The sequence below is a fragment of the Gasterosteus aculeatus genome, chromosome 20 (assembly GCF_964276395.1).
Source record: "Gasterosteus aculeatus chromosome 20, fGasAcu3.hap1.1, whole genome shotgun sequence".
In the NCBI taxonomy this organism is placed as follows: Eukaryota; Metazoa; Chordata; class Actinopteri; order Perciformes; family Gasterosteidae; genus Gasterosteus; species Gasterosteus aculeatus.
In genome coordinates this window covers 8,161,378-8,173,593 of record NC_135707.1, presented here as the reverse complement: position 1 = coordinate 8,173,593, position 12,216 = coordinate 8,161,378, and the positions used below count along the sequence as shown (strand labels likewise).

Here is a 12,216-nt window from a genome sequence, read left to right as displayed (position 1 = left end):
TACACGTGAGAGGTCCAGTAACAGGTATTGTTTATTGGTGGTACTGCATACATGTACACAGAGTACTTCCATTCAGCCCTTGAGAGAGCAAACCCACGAGGGCTACCGATTTTCAGGTAGTTAAGTTGATTAAAGCTACTAAAACTATGTCATATCCATGTAAAAATAATTTTGATTGTAGTATAAAATGGAAACGATACAAAACTAAACATTTGAAAACTGGTAAAACGAACTAATTTAAAATACAATAGCATTCTTAGTGTCCTTTGCTTATTGTGAACGGAGCCTAGATTCAACATCTATGGTAAATAAAAGTGAACTACTAAAAAGACTGAAATGTATAAATGAAGTGGACTGATGGGGACATTCCGCCATCTCACGTCCCACTAAAGTTAAAGCACCATTTGAAATACAGCGAGAAGGCAACGGTTCTTTGCTTTGTTTAACCCAGCAGGTGAAAGGCCGTAGTCTCCTACACGCAGCAGCAGAAACCAACAACCGACAAACACTTCTGACACGGATACCGACTCACCGCCTGTTGCCCCAAACGGAATACACGGAGCATATTGTTGTACATTCACTGTCCGGAAAGTAAACTGTTGGTCCTGGTGTTTCCACGGGACTGTAACATTTAGTTTTTTTGGAGAAAAGAACGTCCTCACTGTCCTCATAGAAGTCTTTTTAACATCTAACTAAATAAGAGGAGCAGGTCAACGTACTGATTCCAAGGGGGGGGGGGCGTTGACTCTAACGCCGAGTCACTCGCGCAGCGTGTTGATGGAGGCGCAGATCTTTAGAGCTGGACCCAGTTTGATATTCATCGTGGCGATGAGATGGTCTTCCCGCAGGAGCATCAGAGCCTGTCCGTCTATTTCCTGTGACAGAAAGTGGGCCGCCAACTCCTCACAGCCTGAACGCCACGCGGGCAGGAGGAGAGAATTAGTACCAAAATAGAGCAGGAGACTGTTGACCCATCATCTGAACACCAACCTTGAAGAGACGAGATAAACCGGCAGACTTCCTCCACACTCCACTGGGCGGGGGTCGCTGAGAGGAAGTTGGCCCCATCCAGAGGGAGGCTGCCGGGAGCTAAGCTGTCAGACGGAGGCGCGCCGAGCTCAGCTCGAGAGCAGGAGTGCGAGGAGCTCGGCGACAGGGAGGGAGAGTCGTCCTCTTCTTCCACGTCGCTGGACACGTCCTCCGAGCGGCTGGACTCGGAGTGACACTGAGTCCACAAGAGTGGGGATTTAAAAAAAATTAAAAAGCATAAGCCGGCTATTTTTTAAAATAAATTCTTACTTACGATCGACAAATGAAAAGCCCATAACCACCCAATGTTTTAATCTGATTCTCTCCTTTTTTTAAATGACGTACATCTTTACAAAGACAGACCACAAGTAGAATGTTTTCATCTTAAACAAGGCTAAATTTGATGGCCTTACCTTGACAGGTAGATGCCTGCCTGATAATTTATTAGATGCCATGTTGGAACTGCTCCTGCGAACCGGCCCTCTTCGCCTCGCAGCGCCGTCACTGGCTGGTGGAGGCGGTGGCGGCGGTCCGGCACCACTCCTCCCTCTGCTGGTCTTGAAGTGTTGGCTGCAGCTCACGTTGTACCTGTGGACGCACAGAGAAAGGTAAAAACTCTCCTTACACAGTCGTTCGGCTGGTTCCTTATCGAGTCACAAACCTAAACCAGATGACCAGATTAGAAGCTTGTGTAAATCGTACCTCTTTGCACACGTATTTGAACAGAACCTCTTTGATCCTCTGAACTGGCTGGCTGGGGCGAGGCTTCCACAATACTCGCACTTCAACACTGAAGTGAGAAAAAGAACAAATACAACTTGCTTACATAGGAAACACTAATGCACATACATGCATGGTATCATACTCAAACTTTAGGAGAAGAGCTATCCAACCACTTACATGGAGGTCCATTCTCTGAGCGGCCAACAAGGGCAAAGTCTCTGTCTTTGAGGAGTCCAGCAACCTGTCGCATCAAACACAAACACAAACTGACTCACGCGGCAAAGTGCAAAGCCAGTGTATTTTAAATAAGTGATTGAATTATATCTTACGGGGAAAGGCTCGGCTCCCTCCTGGATGACAAAGCCCTCTATGAGGTGGGTGAGCACTTGAGGTTTGACCACGGCCTGCGGAACAGGCGCCCGGTCTTTGTCCCCATGCCCGACTCTCGACAAGGGCAGGGGCAACACGAGTGTGGGCGGAGACGAGAAGGCAGCTACAACAGGTCAGGGTGGAAAGAAACGCATGAGGTTTCAACCTGATTTGTAGATGCATTGTTTTCAAAACTATTAATACTAATCTATAGTTCGTTCAAAGGAGAGGGGGGGGGTAATTGACATACCTGAGTTCTTGGTTGGGGCAGGAGAGGAGGGAGGAGCAGAATCTTTCATGGGCGCACAGTCTGGAGAATCTGTGGCCGTCTCATTTGGAGCATCGCAGTCAGATTTTCTCTTCAGCGAACCAATGGCAGGCTTAATCTGATGCTGCATAGGGGGGCGGGGGGGGAATGAACCGTTACAATTCACGGTAGCTGTCCTCCCACCCCGCCCGAAAAGTGTCAGTGTCTCTAAGTGCGGCCTTTCATTGATCGATCTTACCGTGGCACCGTTGTTGGAGACGCCGTTAACATTCCCGCCAGCTGTACCTTCCTGTGCCATGCTGCCGCGTGCCTGAGCCAGAGCCACAGCATGGGCGTTTAACCCCTGCCTGGCGCCCACCAGCTGCACGGGGATGTGGGGACTGCTGTGCTGGCTGTTGCTTGGCGGCGCGGGTAGAATGTGAGGTGGGTGTCGAGGAGGCAGCTGCACAGGCAGGCGGTGTCCCTGAGCGGTCTTGGGCTGGATCGGCACGGGTCCCTTTTCTGCAGCGGTGCCGGCCTGTTGCAAGGGCTGCACCACCAGAGTCTGCGTGTTCACGTTGGCTTTTTGGGTCACCGCGCCGATGGAGTAGCCCTGGGTGGTGGTTGTAACATTTGAGGTGGGTACCAGGATGACTGGGGCAGACGAGGAGGACAGGAGCAGTTGGGACAATGGGAGTGCTTGAGAGGAGGTGGAGGAAGGAGCTATCGAGGCAGCGGGCGTGCTAGTTTTTAATGTCATAGTGTTGGCCGAGGACTGCTGAGCAAAGGTGGGTTTGCCCATCTGTTGCTGTTGCTGTGGGAGTACTTGCTGCTGCTGAGCTGTCGAGGTGAAAGTCTGCTGCTGCTGCTGCTGCTGACCGAGAGGAAAGCCGGCAACATCTTTCCTCTCTGCAATCTCAGACTTTACCGCGACCGCTCTGGGCGTGGAAGTGCAATGGAGGGCCAGATTCTGCACCTGTGGGACATAGAAAGGAGCAAGTTGTGGGAAACCAGGCGTGACTTTGCTTTGTGTACTTAATTTACTGACTGAAGATCAAACTTCATATTACAACGTCATGTTAATGTCACTCAAACCTGATCATTGTCAGACTGAACACCGGCAGTGGTAGGAGTGACTTCGTGCTGTTGTTGTTGCTGCTGCTGCTGCTGCTGCTGCTGCTGCTGCTGCTGCTGCTGGGGCTGCGTCTGGGCAACTGTTGCTACCGTCGCTGTACCACCGGGCATGAAAATGAGCTGAGGGGCAAGGGGAGCCCTAAGAGAGCGGTTGACCTATGTGAGGAGCGAGACGGATGGTCAGCTTACCCGGCGCATCTTACATCTTGCCGCTCCAAATGATTACAGTATTGCTGCGTCACTTGGATCTTGCGGCTATTCTGTTGATAGATTTTATTTTATGTATACTAATAGTAGCGGTTACTCCAAAGCCTAACAACAGAACAATACTTTTTGAACACACCCTAAGGTACATCTGTCCCTGTCCTGCAGAGTTTCCACCGAGCAGCACTGACTGGTTAAGAGCTGTTGTCGCTGCGGAGGAGGCCGGACCGTGGGGACGGGGATTGTTCAGGGCCCCTCCAGCAGATGTGGTGCTTAGGTTGACCTGTGAGGGGAAGAAAATGTACATTTTTATCAAACTTACCTTACAATAAAAAATAAAAAAACTAGCTGTGTAAATAATAATTTAAACAACTTACAACAAAACTTACAGTGGTGGTTGCCTGGGACGTGGTGCTACTCGGGGTATTGGACTGTCGACTGGCTGCAAGCGTAGCAGCCTGGTTCGAGGAGAGGGAAGGAATGGGATTTAACACTTGTGATTGTACTTTTTCAATTATCGTCATGTTAATTTGGCTTACCTGTTGCACGGCGGCCAGATTGTGGAGTTGGGCACTGTTGATCTGCTGGTGCAGCATCAGCTGTTGGAAGTACTGAGCTGCATGTGGCTGTCTTTGCAGTGCTTGTAGAGCCTGACAAACACACACACACACATATTGGATCATACAAGAGTCTTTGTTTATATATTTTAAAACCAACTCAAGAAAACGATCATCAGTCCTTTGTATCACACATATGCCGTAGTGTATGCACACCTGTACCGCCTGTCTCTCATACAGGGACATGTGGGCTATCTGGGGTGCGCGAGAGTTCCCACTCGTCTGAGGAGGGCCGTTGGTGGTTCCTGTGTTTTGGTCTTCACCTGCATCCATGTTTCCTATAAAAAAAAAGTGAAATAATCAATTAGCTTAGGTAAAATACAACAACGCTCTGTTAGTTTCACACATCTAGCAAACACGTCTAGGAAGAGGAACGTGTCGAAAGCGCCGTGCTGGAGTACTGCCTCAGAAAGTGCTGCTCACATTTAGACAAAGGTAACTTAAATCACAGATCGCTACAACCACGCACTGTTTAGTACATCTACGTTTTCTCGTGAGCTGACCAGATGATACTGCAACACTACTAATCTGGGCAATCGTGGCCGTTTACCATTTACATCAGCAGACCCGTTGTCCAGACAATGGGTGAATGCGAGAAGAAGAACATGGAGGAAAGCTAAAAAAAAAAAAAAGAAACAAGCTAGCCTTCTGTGGCTAACGTTTAACTACAATGGTCTATGCCAAAGAGCTAATCCGTCTAACAACAACATTCTGACAAACAGTAACTAAAAGAACTATCAACGTTTCGAACAAAAAAAAAAAAAACATGCCGAGTGGATAAGTATTGAAAGTAGGTGGACAAGGAGGCAGTTTTGTCATAACACCTAACTAGCGAATAAAAAAGATGCATCGTTAATTCAACTTAAGCTAGATATGCTAACTAGCAATGCTAGCCGCAGGCAGAGCGCTAGCAGCTACGTGGCTATCATCCTGACTTAAGTCAACTTTTGGTGTTTTTCGAGGTGCTTGTGTGTTTACCTCTCTTTGGTATTCTGTCCTTTTCACACTAAAATGCACTCGGGTTTAACGTTATACTGCGATCTGGGTTCAAGCTGCTATGAACGGTGGCCCCTCGCAGGGTGTTTGCCTCCAACGAAGCCCCGCCCCCTTTGGAGGCGCTTTTGTTTTCTTCTTCTTCTCCTCCCTCATCTTTGAGAAACGCTCCTTAAGAGAGAATATGACGCCGTCTAACTCTTCGGCGTGTGCTGACCACATAGATAGATGCACATGGTTTTATACGTTTTTATTACGTAACATTTTACATTCATCAAATCTCCAACGGTGAGTGCATCGGGTGTGTCATGTTGTATTTTTTAATGGAATCATGGTGGCTTGAAATCATCATTGAAACAAACAGGATATCACTTCATTTCTCTGACTACACAAAGAAATACCAACTTATTAAACACAAAAGGCAAAGCTGAAAACACACTGAAGATAATATAATAACTTGATTTGGAACTGATTTGTTTTTAAAAACATTTAGCAATCTTAAGTTTAAAAATCCTGCCGCAATCCTTAGTAATAACGTAAAATGTTAAAGATGTTAAAATAAAGTTTGTATCATTTGTATCCCTGGATCAGGCATGAAGTCGGTGCTTGCATCTGGTGTTTGGTTCTGTTTTACCATACAAGCACCCAGAGCACGGTTCACTCACTAGATTTATTATAAAATGTATTTGTGGTGACGAAAAATGCATATATTTTTTCAAACAAAAGTGTGTGTATATTATTAGCGTTTAACTAATCTATGTATTATGCTATTTATAATTTTATATCAAAAAGTACAATATATAGTAAACAACTGAACAAATGAAATGATAAATAGCACAATACATAGATTATTAGTTATATGCTTAGTAAGTGCATTCATTTAACAGCATTATTGACCTTTCCGATAAATATGTAAGGACAGTTCGTAACTATAAAGATCAGATTTCACTCAGGAAGATATTAGGATTTATCCAGAAGCTTTTCCTCATGAAGCCTGATGCCCAGCAAGGCTGCAAGCAGTCACAGAAATTATAATTAAACTTTTACATCCCCATATGAATTATTTCACTTTGAATACACAAAAAACACAAACTAATTAAAGCCATATCACAAAAGCAAAAGCACTGGTGTTTTGTAACCGGCAACTGTCAGTGCACAACAAGAAAAAACAGCTTCCCCCAACAACTTCAAACACACATCAACCCTTAAGTTAAGCAGAAAAGAAAGATTAAATCAGGGAGAAATGCATCGTCTTAACGTCTTTAGTGCCAGATTTCCACGGTACAAAAAGTCACTCTTTGTGATCACTTTGTAATATTGGATAAATCATTCATTTGTTTGACGTCAAACAGCTGAATGAAATGAATGGGGTAGAAAGAGGAGACCGGTCAGTCAGCCCAATAAGTAACGTGACCGTAAGTGAAGACCAGATCACACAGTCGTTGCTCTAGGCACAAGTCAGGAACACGCAAAGCATCGACAGGTCCTGGTCTAAAACCAGCACAGACAAAAACAAGACTTGTGCCTAACAGCAAACATCTGCTTGTGAAAGAGTGAACAGTGTCACACAGTTTACATTTCTGTCCCATTTCGGAGGTATTGAGGTCACATAGGTAGCAAGTGGTCATCTCTCTCCTCTGGCTCTTCTTCCAACGATTCTGTGGCCACTCCCCTGTAGGCCGGGGCGTCCTCCCGATTTCGGGAGCGACACACACAGTCACATCCATCCTGTGAAAGGGGGGTAAGTTTGTCATGAATCTCTTTACACACAGGCTTAATTTTTTAATAACATTATGCATCAAATGCAGTGGTCTTACCGCCATCATATTGCCAGCTTCCAACCAAAAAGCGTAATTTGGGAATTGCTCCATTCCTTTGGCTCCAACAATCAGTCGTTGGTAGAGGAAACCTCCGATGAGATAAGCGGCCAGAAGACAGAAACATCTGGAAGAAGAGAAGGTCCATAACCACTAATCAGCTACGTGCTCCAACGGTATGGCTTTTTTTTTGGTGTCATAACAGACTGTATTTACGCACATGATGAGTATTATGGAGCCAGCGCTGATGTGGGACTCAACAACTTCACACAAGGCACTGGAGTCGAGCTCAAACAGGTAAAAACAGTCCTGCGATTTCTGCCTTTCCTCCAGCACCACCTTCATCTCGCCCTGGGATGAGATGGTGAGAGACAAAATATAAAAGACAGGGCAACGCACACTGTGAAAAGGAGACGAATGGGCTAAATTCCACACAGGAAAAAACATAATGCCACGTTTAGACCTGCATCGCATGGTATAAAAAAAAGAAAATGTATTAACGATTTATTTGTTGCAGCGATGCAGAAGGCTCAGAAAAAAAAAGTTGACCCTGATACTAATTCTAGACGACACATTCTGACGTCATGTAGCAGCTGCATTGCACATTCTTTTTTAGATTTGTAAAATTAATGGAATATTTTAATGGCTTTTCCTTGTCCTCATCAAAATGAAGCTCCCCGCTATAATTTACAGAATTATAAAACTGTGGGTCACAGAATTACTCATCGTCGTGCAATGAGCATAGATATGTATCGTATGTCACCTGGTGCTTGAAGGAACCTGCCCCTAAAAAGCACAGTCCATTGCATTTTTTGTTTTTGAACACGTTGCAGTTTTTTTTCATAGGAGCCTCCTGGGCCAACATTCCCCTAGCTTCCTTGATCAAAAAGGACTGAATTCTAAAAATATCTTTGAAATTGAGAAGTAATTAAAAAATTATCTTAGACACAAACAGTACTCTTGAGGTGAAAACCCTTGAAGGGGCGCGAGTTTCTTACGTGGAGGAGAAAATGGTGGCAAGACGAAGAGGAGACATAAGCCACATTACAGTGACTTAATTAAACACTACATACTGTATTTAAAGGACACCTTTTTAAAAGCATGCATCATACCGAACAATGAGGTACTTAACACCTCCTCATCCGGTTAAAGGTTTTGGTGCCTTCCTGCCTCAAGGTTTCCTACATCAATCACTTTTAGGCAAGGACAATACAATGGTAGTCTCAGGATATGTTTTAAAACTGGTAAATTAGCAATTATTTAATAAAAATTGTGATCAAAAGACCAGCAATGCTTCTTTTACCACATCCACTTTCTTGTTGCAAGAGATCATGATCGTGGCTTTCCTCGGCTCTTTGGAACAGTGTCCATCGTATCTGTCGCCGTTGTTGTAGATCAACATCACCCAGTCACCTGCAAGTAAACCATAAAGTGTCAAAACGGACCGTGTAGTCACAACATAGATCCAAAGCACTTGTGGAAATGTTTAATCTCATGCTCAGATATAATTCAACACTAAGTCTTAACGCAGTTAACAATTCTGTAGCACTTTTCGGGTAATTATGCTCATAGTTTTTCTTAAAACACAATGCAATGCTTGAACCAAGATTTCAATTCACATATAGTTAACATTCAAACACAAAGTCAAGAGTAAATTGGGGAGCAAATCTGATTCTGCAGAGACTTACTTCCTCCAATGGCTTGCGTTGCATTATACATGCCAACCACAGTTGGTATACTCGGTGTTTTCTTGTTGTACTGAATAACCCCGGCTCCGGAAACACCCCCTGCATCTCCACACAGCTGGAACACATATGTGTAACTCTCACTTCCAATCGTGTACTCTGCTGTAAAGCTGCCAACATGAGAACAAATCCCAATAAATGATTAATAATATGCGAAACAGTGGCAAAGGCAAAAAAAAAAACTTTGTTCATGGTTTATTTGCGAAATAATGTCTTATTGATGGCAGCAAATGCGCAGGTACACAGTCGAGACACTTCTTACTTCTTGTGGGCAAGTGTCTCCAGTCGATTGAGGACTTTGCGCTCCGATTCCGACTCGTCTCTCAGTTTACAGCTTTTGGTGCCGTCAGCAGCGTAGACCCCACTCCCACAGAGGACCAGCTGAACCACCAGGGTCCACAACAGGAAGGACCCTCCATCGGGAATGTTGATCATCTGGCACAGATGTTAGATTTAAACTTTTTATTTCCGTATGCCTGATGTGTCAAATGTCACAAAAGAAAATCATGTACGTAATTACAATGGAAATATTTCATTTCTAAATAATGTAATGGGTCAGGCTTCACGTGTTTAAAATGATGGGATGTAGGAGCATTCATTTTCGAGCAAAATACACGTTGAGCTCCTCAAGCTCCTCTTTTGTGGAACCAGGTTCCACTTTCAGTCCGGGGGGCAGATTCGGTTAGCTCTTTTAAAGTAAAACTTAAAACGTTCCTCTTTGATTCTGCCTATAGTTAGGGCTGGCTCAGGTTAGTCCGGACCAGCCCTTAGTTAAGCTGCTATAGGCTTAGAATGCCGGGGGAATTCTTAGGACACACCGAGCTCCTCTCTCACGCTCTCTTTCTACCATAATTCAAGTTTTATTAATGCACATGACTAATTCAGCTTCTTTCCGGGAGTTTTTTTTGTGCTTTCGCCCCTATCAGGTCTCCATAGATCGTGGTTCCTTCGGGACCCTGGTCCTGACACCTACCGTGGCCATGCTGACGCCTGCTGCTGCCATCATCATCATCATCATCATCATTATTTTAGATATTAATCATATTACTTTACTCATAAACCGACATTACCCGCTCCTAAAATCTCTGTGCTCTCTGCCTCTGCAGTGGTCCTGCTGTGCGCCTGGCTTACTACTCACAATTACTTGAATCATTTCTGTCATAGGAATTGCATGTATTATACATTGTTCATTCTGTACACATGGCATCCATTGTAGTCTGTCCATCCCGGGAGTGGGATCCCTCCTCTGACGTTCTCCCTAAGGTTTCTTCCCTTTTTTTCCCTCTTGTAAGGGTTTTTTCATTTTTTGGGGAGTTTTTCCTGTGCCGATGGTGGGTTTCGGGGCAGAGGATGTCGTATGTGTACAGACTGTAAAGCCCTCTGAGGCAAATTTGTAATTTGCGATTCTGGGCTATACAAAATAAAATGACTTGACTTGACTTGATTTCTTATTAGTAGTTCAACAACAACATGTCATATCAATATATCAACAAGCATGTAATTCGGAAATGCATTGGTGACACCACACATTTTAAAGTGTGTACATGCTAAGTGTTGCATGAGGCAGTAACTTTTGGAGAGGAAACACTGACAGTAATGACCCCCCCCCCCTCTGGAAAGCTTAGCAGTTTACCTTCAGGCTGCATTGTGCACGTACCTTCATGACTTCTTCACATAAGTTGGCGATGTTCCTTCGTTAGGCACAGTTTAAAATGTGCTCAAACATGTAAGTTAGCACGTTGTGGAGTGAGCTTCGTCGCGCTAACGTCGCTTCCTGGTTGATTTAATAAAGCGACTACGCTTCTATTTTGTTACTCAAATGAAATAAAGTAAAGATGAATGTAGTTTAGAGATTTAAACGAGTGTCTTTTTTTGGCGCACACTTTTCCGGTCCTGGATAAGAAAGACAATTTCCTCAAAATGTGCGAAGTTCCATCCAGATGGCTAACGGACTCCAGGCAGCAGCGTAGTGCGGAAGTGAAACCAAACACACACGCACACGTGACCATCCAGAGGAAGCTCGACCAATGAGCTGCAGCTGAATCCCCCGTCGCATCAGCTGACCGGAAGACGTACAGTTCAGGGTGGAAGAGGAACTTGCTAAGCATGGCATGTGGGAGGAAAACAGAAAATATGAATGGTTTTATACCATGTTATGGAGAAAGTTGGAGACTTGAGATGTGCAGTAAAGAGCAGGAGAGATGTGTGGGTTACAGAAATACTTACATTTAGATGCGTCGGGCTAAACACGATACAGCAGAATTAGATCACTTTGGCCAAAGGAATGCTTCACTGTCTGAAATATGAGGAAGAAAAAAAGGCAGTTTAGTGAAAATCTCCGCAAGGTGAAAATACATTCTAGGTGTAGCAGAACTCAGGATGTAAGTGTTCTCAAATGCTTTATCGGTATTACAGTAACTATATGGTAATATAATAATGGAATGAATATTATTGAGTGAGTAATTCAATATTTGTATTTTATTCTATTTATTTTGTATAAAATAACTTCATAATATCCTGGTTAATCCCTAATGGTTGGCACTATAATATTTTCTCAATAGTATTATGTAATGCAATTCACTAGCGCTGCAAACTAAGAATGAATGAGGTAATGTTTTATCGAAATTGAAGGTCGGCTTTCGATAAATCTGAACTCTTTGAGGACCATATTGCCTTTTGTGAATAATTGTGTAATCCTTGACTTTGTGCAGATGTGATTTTAAAAAACTACAGCCTCAGAAATTATTATAGATTGATTCAACAACTCTCTAAAACACGTCTTAACCAAAGCACAATTACATAATATTCACAACTAGGATTCATTGCAGATTTGTTTCATAAAAACTGCATTCATTTTATTTTTGTGGAACAAATTAACCAGCAAGGCGTGTTAATCAAATAGTAAAATAGTCAATAGCTTTGCTACAGTACAAAAACAGTGATTTGTTCATTCTCCGAGGAAATGTCTATTGCTAAAATATCATTCTTATTAAACCCTTTAATCAACATATCCTTAACAGATACGTGTATAAAGTCGACTACAAGCTATTCCAGTTTAGTATTTCAATTTCAGCCGGAGCACATTATGACTCAAAGCTTGTTTTCAATACGTTTATCTGTGCCTCATGCTTTCAAGTCATCACCATGAATTTGAATACAAGACATAGACTTTGACCTGTTAAGTGTCTGATCTGATTGATTTCCCTGAAACAATGCCCCATTCTTCTAATCATAACCTCTTTAAAAGAAGTATTTAAAATGATAAGATTAAAGATGATAAACATTCATCAGTACCCTGTGCTTATTGAATTTAAGACAACACTCTCAGAATACAAATA

At 43.5% G+C, this 12,216-nt stretch overlaps 2 protein-coding genes across 5 annotated transcripts; both read right to left on the bottom strand.

Moving 5' to 3' along the window:
• Positions 1–13: 13 nt before the first annotated feature.
• On the bottom strand, positions 14–5,452 carry phc1 (polyhomeotic homolog 1). 4 transcript variants are annotated; one of them, XM_078094938.1, is made up of 14 exons: positions 5,302–5,452; positions 4,480–4,601; positions 4,246–4,356; positions 4,096–4,164; positions 3,846–3,989; positions 3,464–3,658; positions 2,628–3,344; positions 2,372–2,513; positions 2,082–2,245; positions 1,930–1,993; positions 1,732–1,819; positions 1,443–1,617; positions 991–1,225; positions 14–910 (listed from the first exon to the last, which is right to left on the bottom strand). In XM_078094938.1, exons 2-14 carry the CDS (start codon positions 4,594–4,596, stop codon positions 759–761), a joined length of 2,373 nt encoding a protein of 790 aa, XP_077951064.1. In that variant the 5' UTR covers positions 4,597–4,601; positions 5,302–5,452; the 3' UTR covers positions 14–758. The 4 variants fall into 4 exon arrangements, with proteins under 4 accessions (XP_077951064.1, XP_040021648.2, XP_077951065.1 ...); XM_040165714.2 differs by having other exon boundaries at positions 4,084–4,164; positions 5,302–5,442; XM_078094939.1 differs by having other exon boundaries at positions 4,874–5,306.
• A 99-nt stretch (positions 5,453–5,551) lies between these two features.
• Positions 5,552–11,179, bottom strand: m6pr (mannose-6-phosphate receptor (cation dependent)). Its single transcript, XM_040165829.2, has 8 exons — positions 11,105–11,179; positions 10,536–10,978; positions 9,141–9,313; positions 8,822–8,988; positions 8,437–8,546; positions 7,354–7,484; positions 7,134–7,260; positions 5,552–7,044 (listed from the first exon to the last, which is right to left on the bottom strand). Exons 2-8 carry the CDS (start codon positions 10,539–10,541, stop codon positions 6,922–6,924), a joined length of 837 nt encoding a protein of 278 aa, XP_040021763.2. The 5' UTR covers positions 10,542–10,978; positions 11,105–11,179; the 3' UTR covers positions 5,552–6,921.
• Between the last annotated feature and the right edge of the window lie 1,037 nt (positions 11,180–12,216).

What these genes read in the sequence shown, in the direction of transcription:
- m6pr (XM_040165829.2), bottom strand. An exon ending in GAGACACTTGCCCACAAGAA is followed by an intron (nt 8,989 to 9,140) that starts GTAAGAAGTGTC and finishes TCATGTTGGCAG; the next exon opens with CTTTACAGCAGAGTACACGA. An exon ending in GCAACAAGAAAGTGGATGTG is followed by an intron (nt 7,485 to 8,436) that starts GTAAAAGAAGCA and finishes ATCTCATCCCAG; the next exon opens with GGCGAGATGAAGGTGGTGCT.
- phc1 (XM_040165714.2), bottom strand. Translation starts at nt 4,596, where the DNA reads ATGGATGCAGGTGAAGACCAAAACACAGGAACCACCAACGGCCCTCCT. An exon ending in ATCTGGCCGCCGTGCAACAG is followed by an intron (nt 4,165 to 4,245) that starts GTAAGCCAAATT and finishes TCCTCGAACCAG; the next exon opens with GCTGCTACGCTTGCAGCCAG. An exon ending in AGGGAGCCGAGCCTTTCCCC is followed by an intron (nt 1,994 to 2,081) that starts GTAAGATATAAT and finishes TTGATGCGACAG; the next exon opens with GTTGCTGGACTCCTCAAAGA.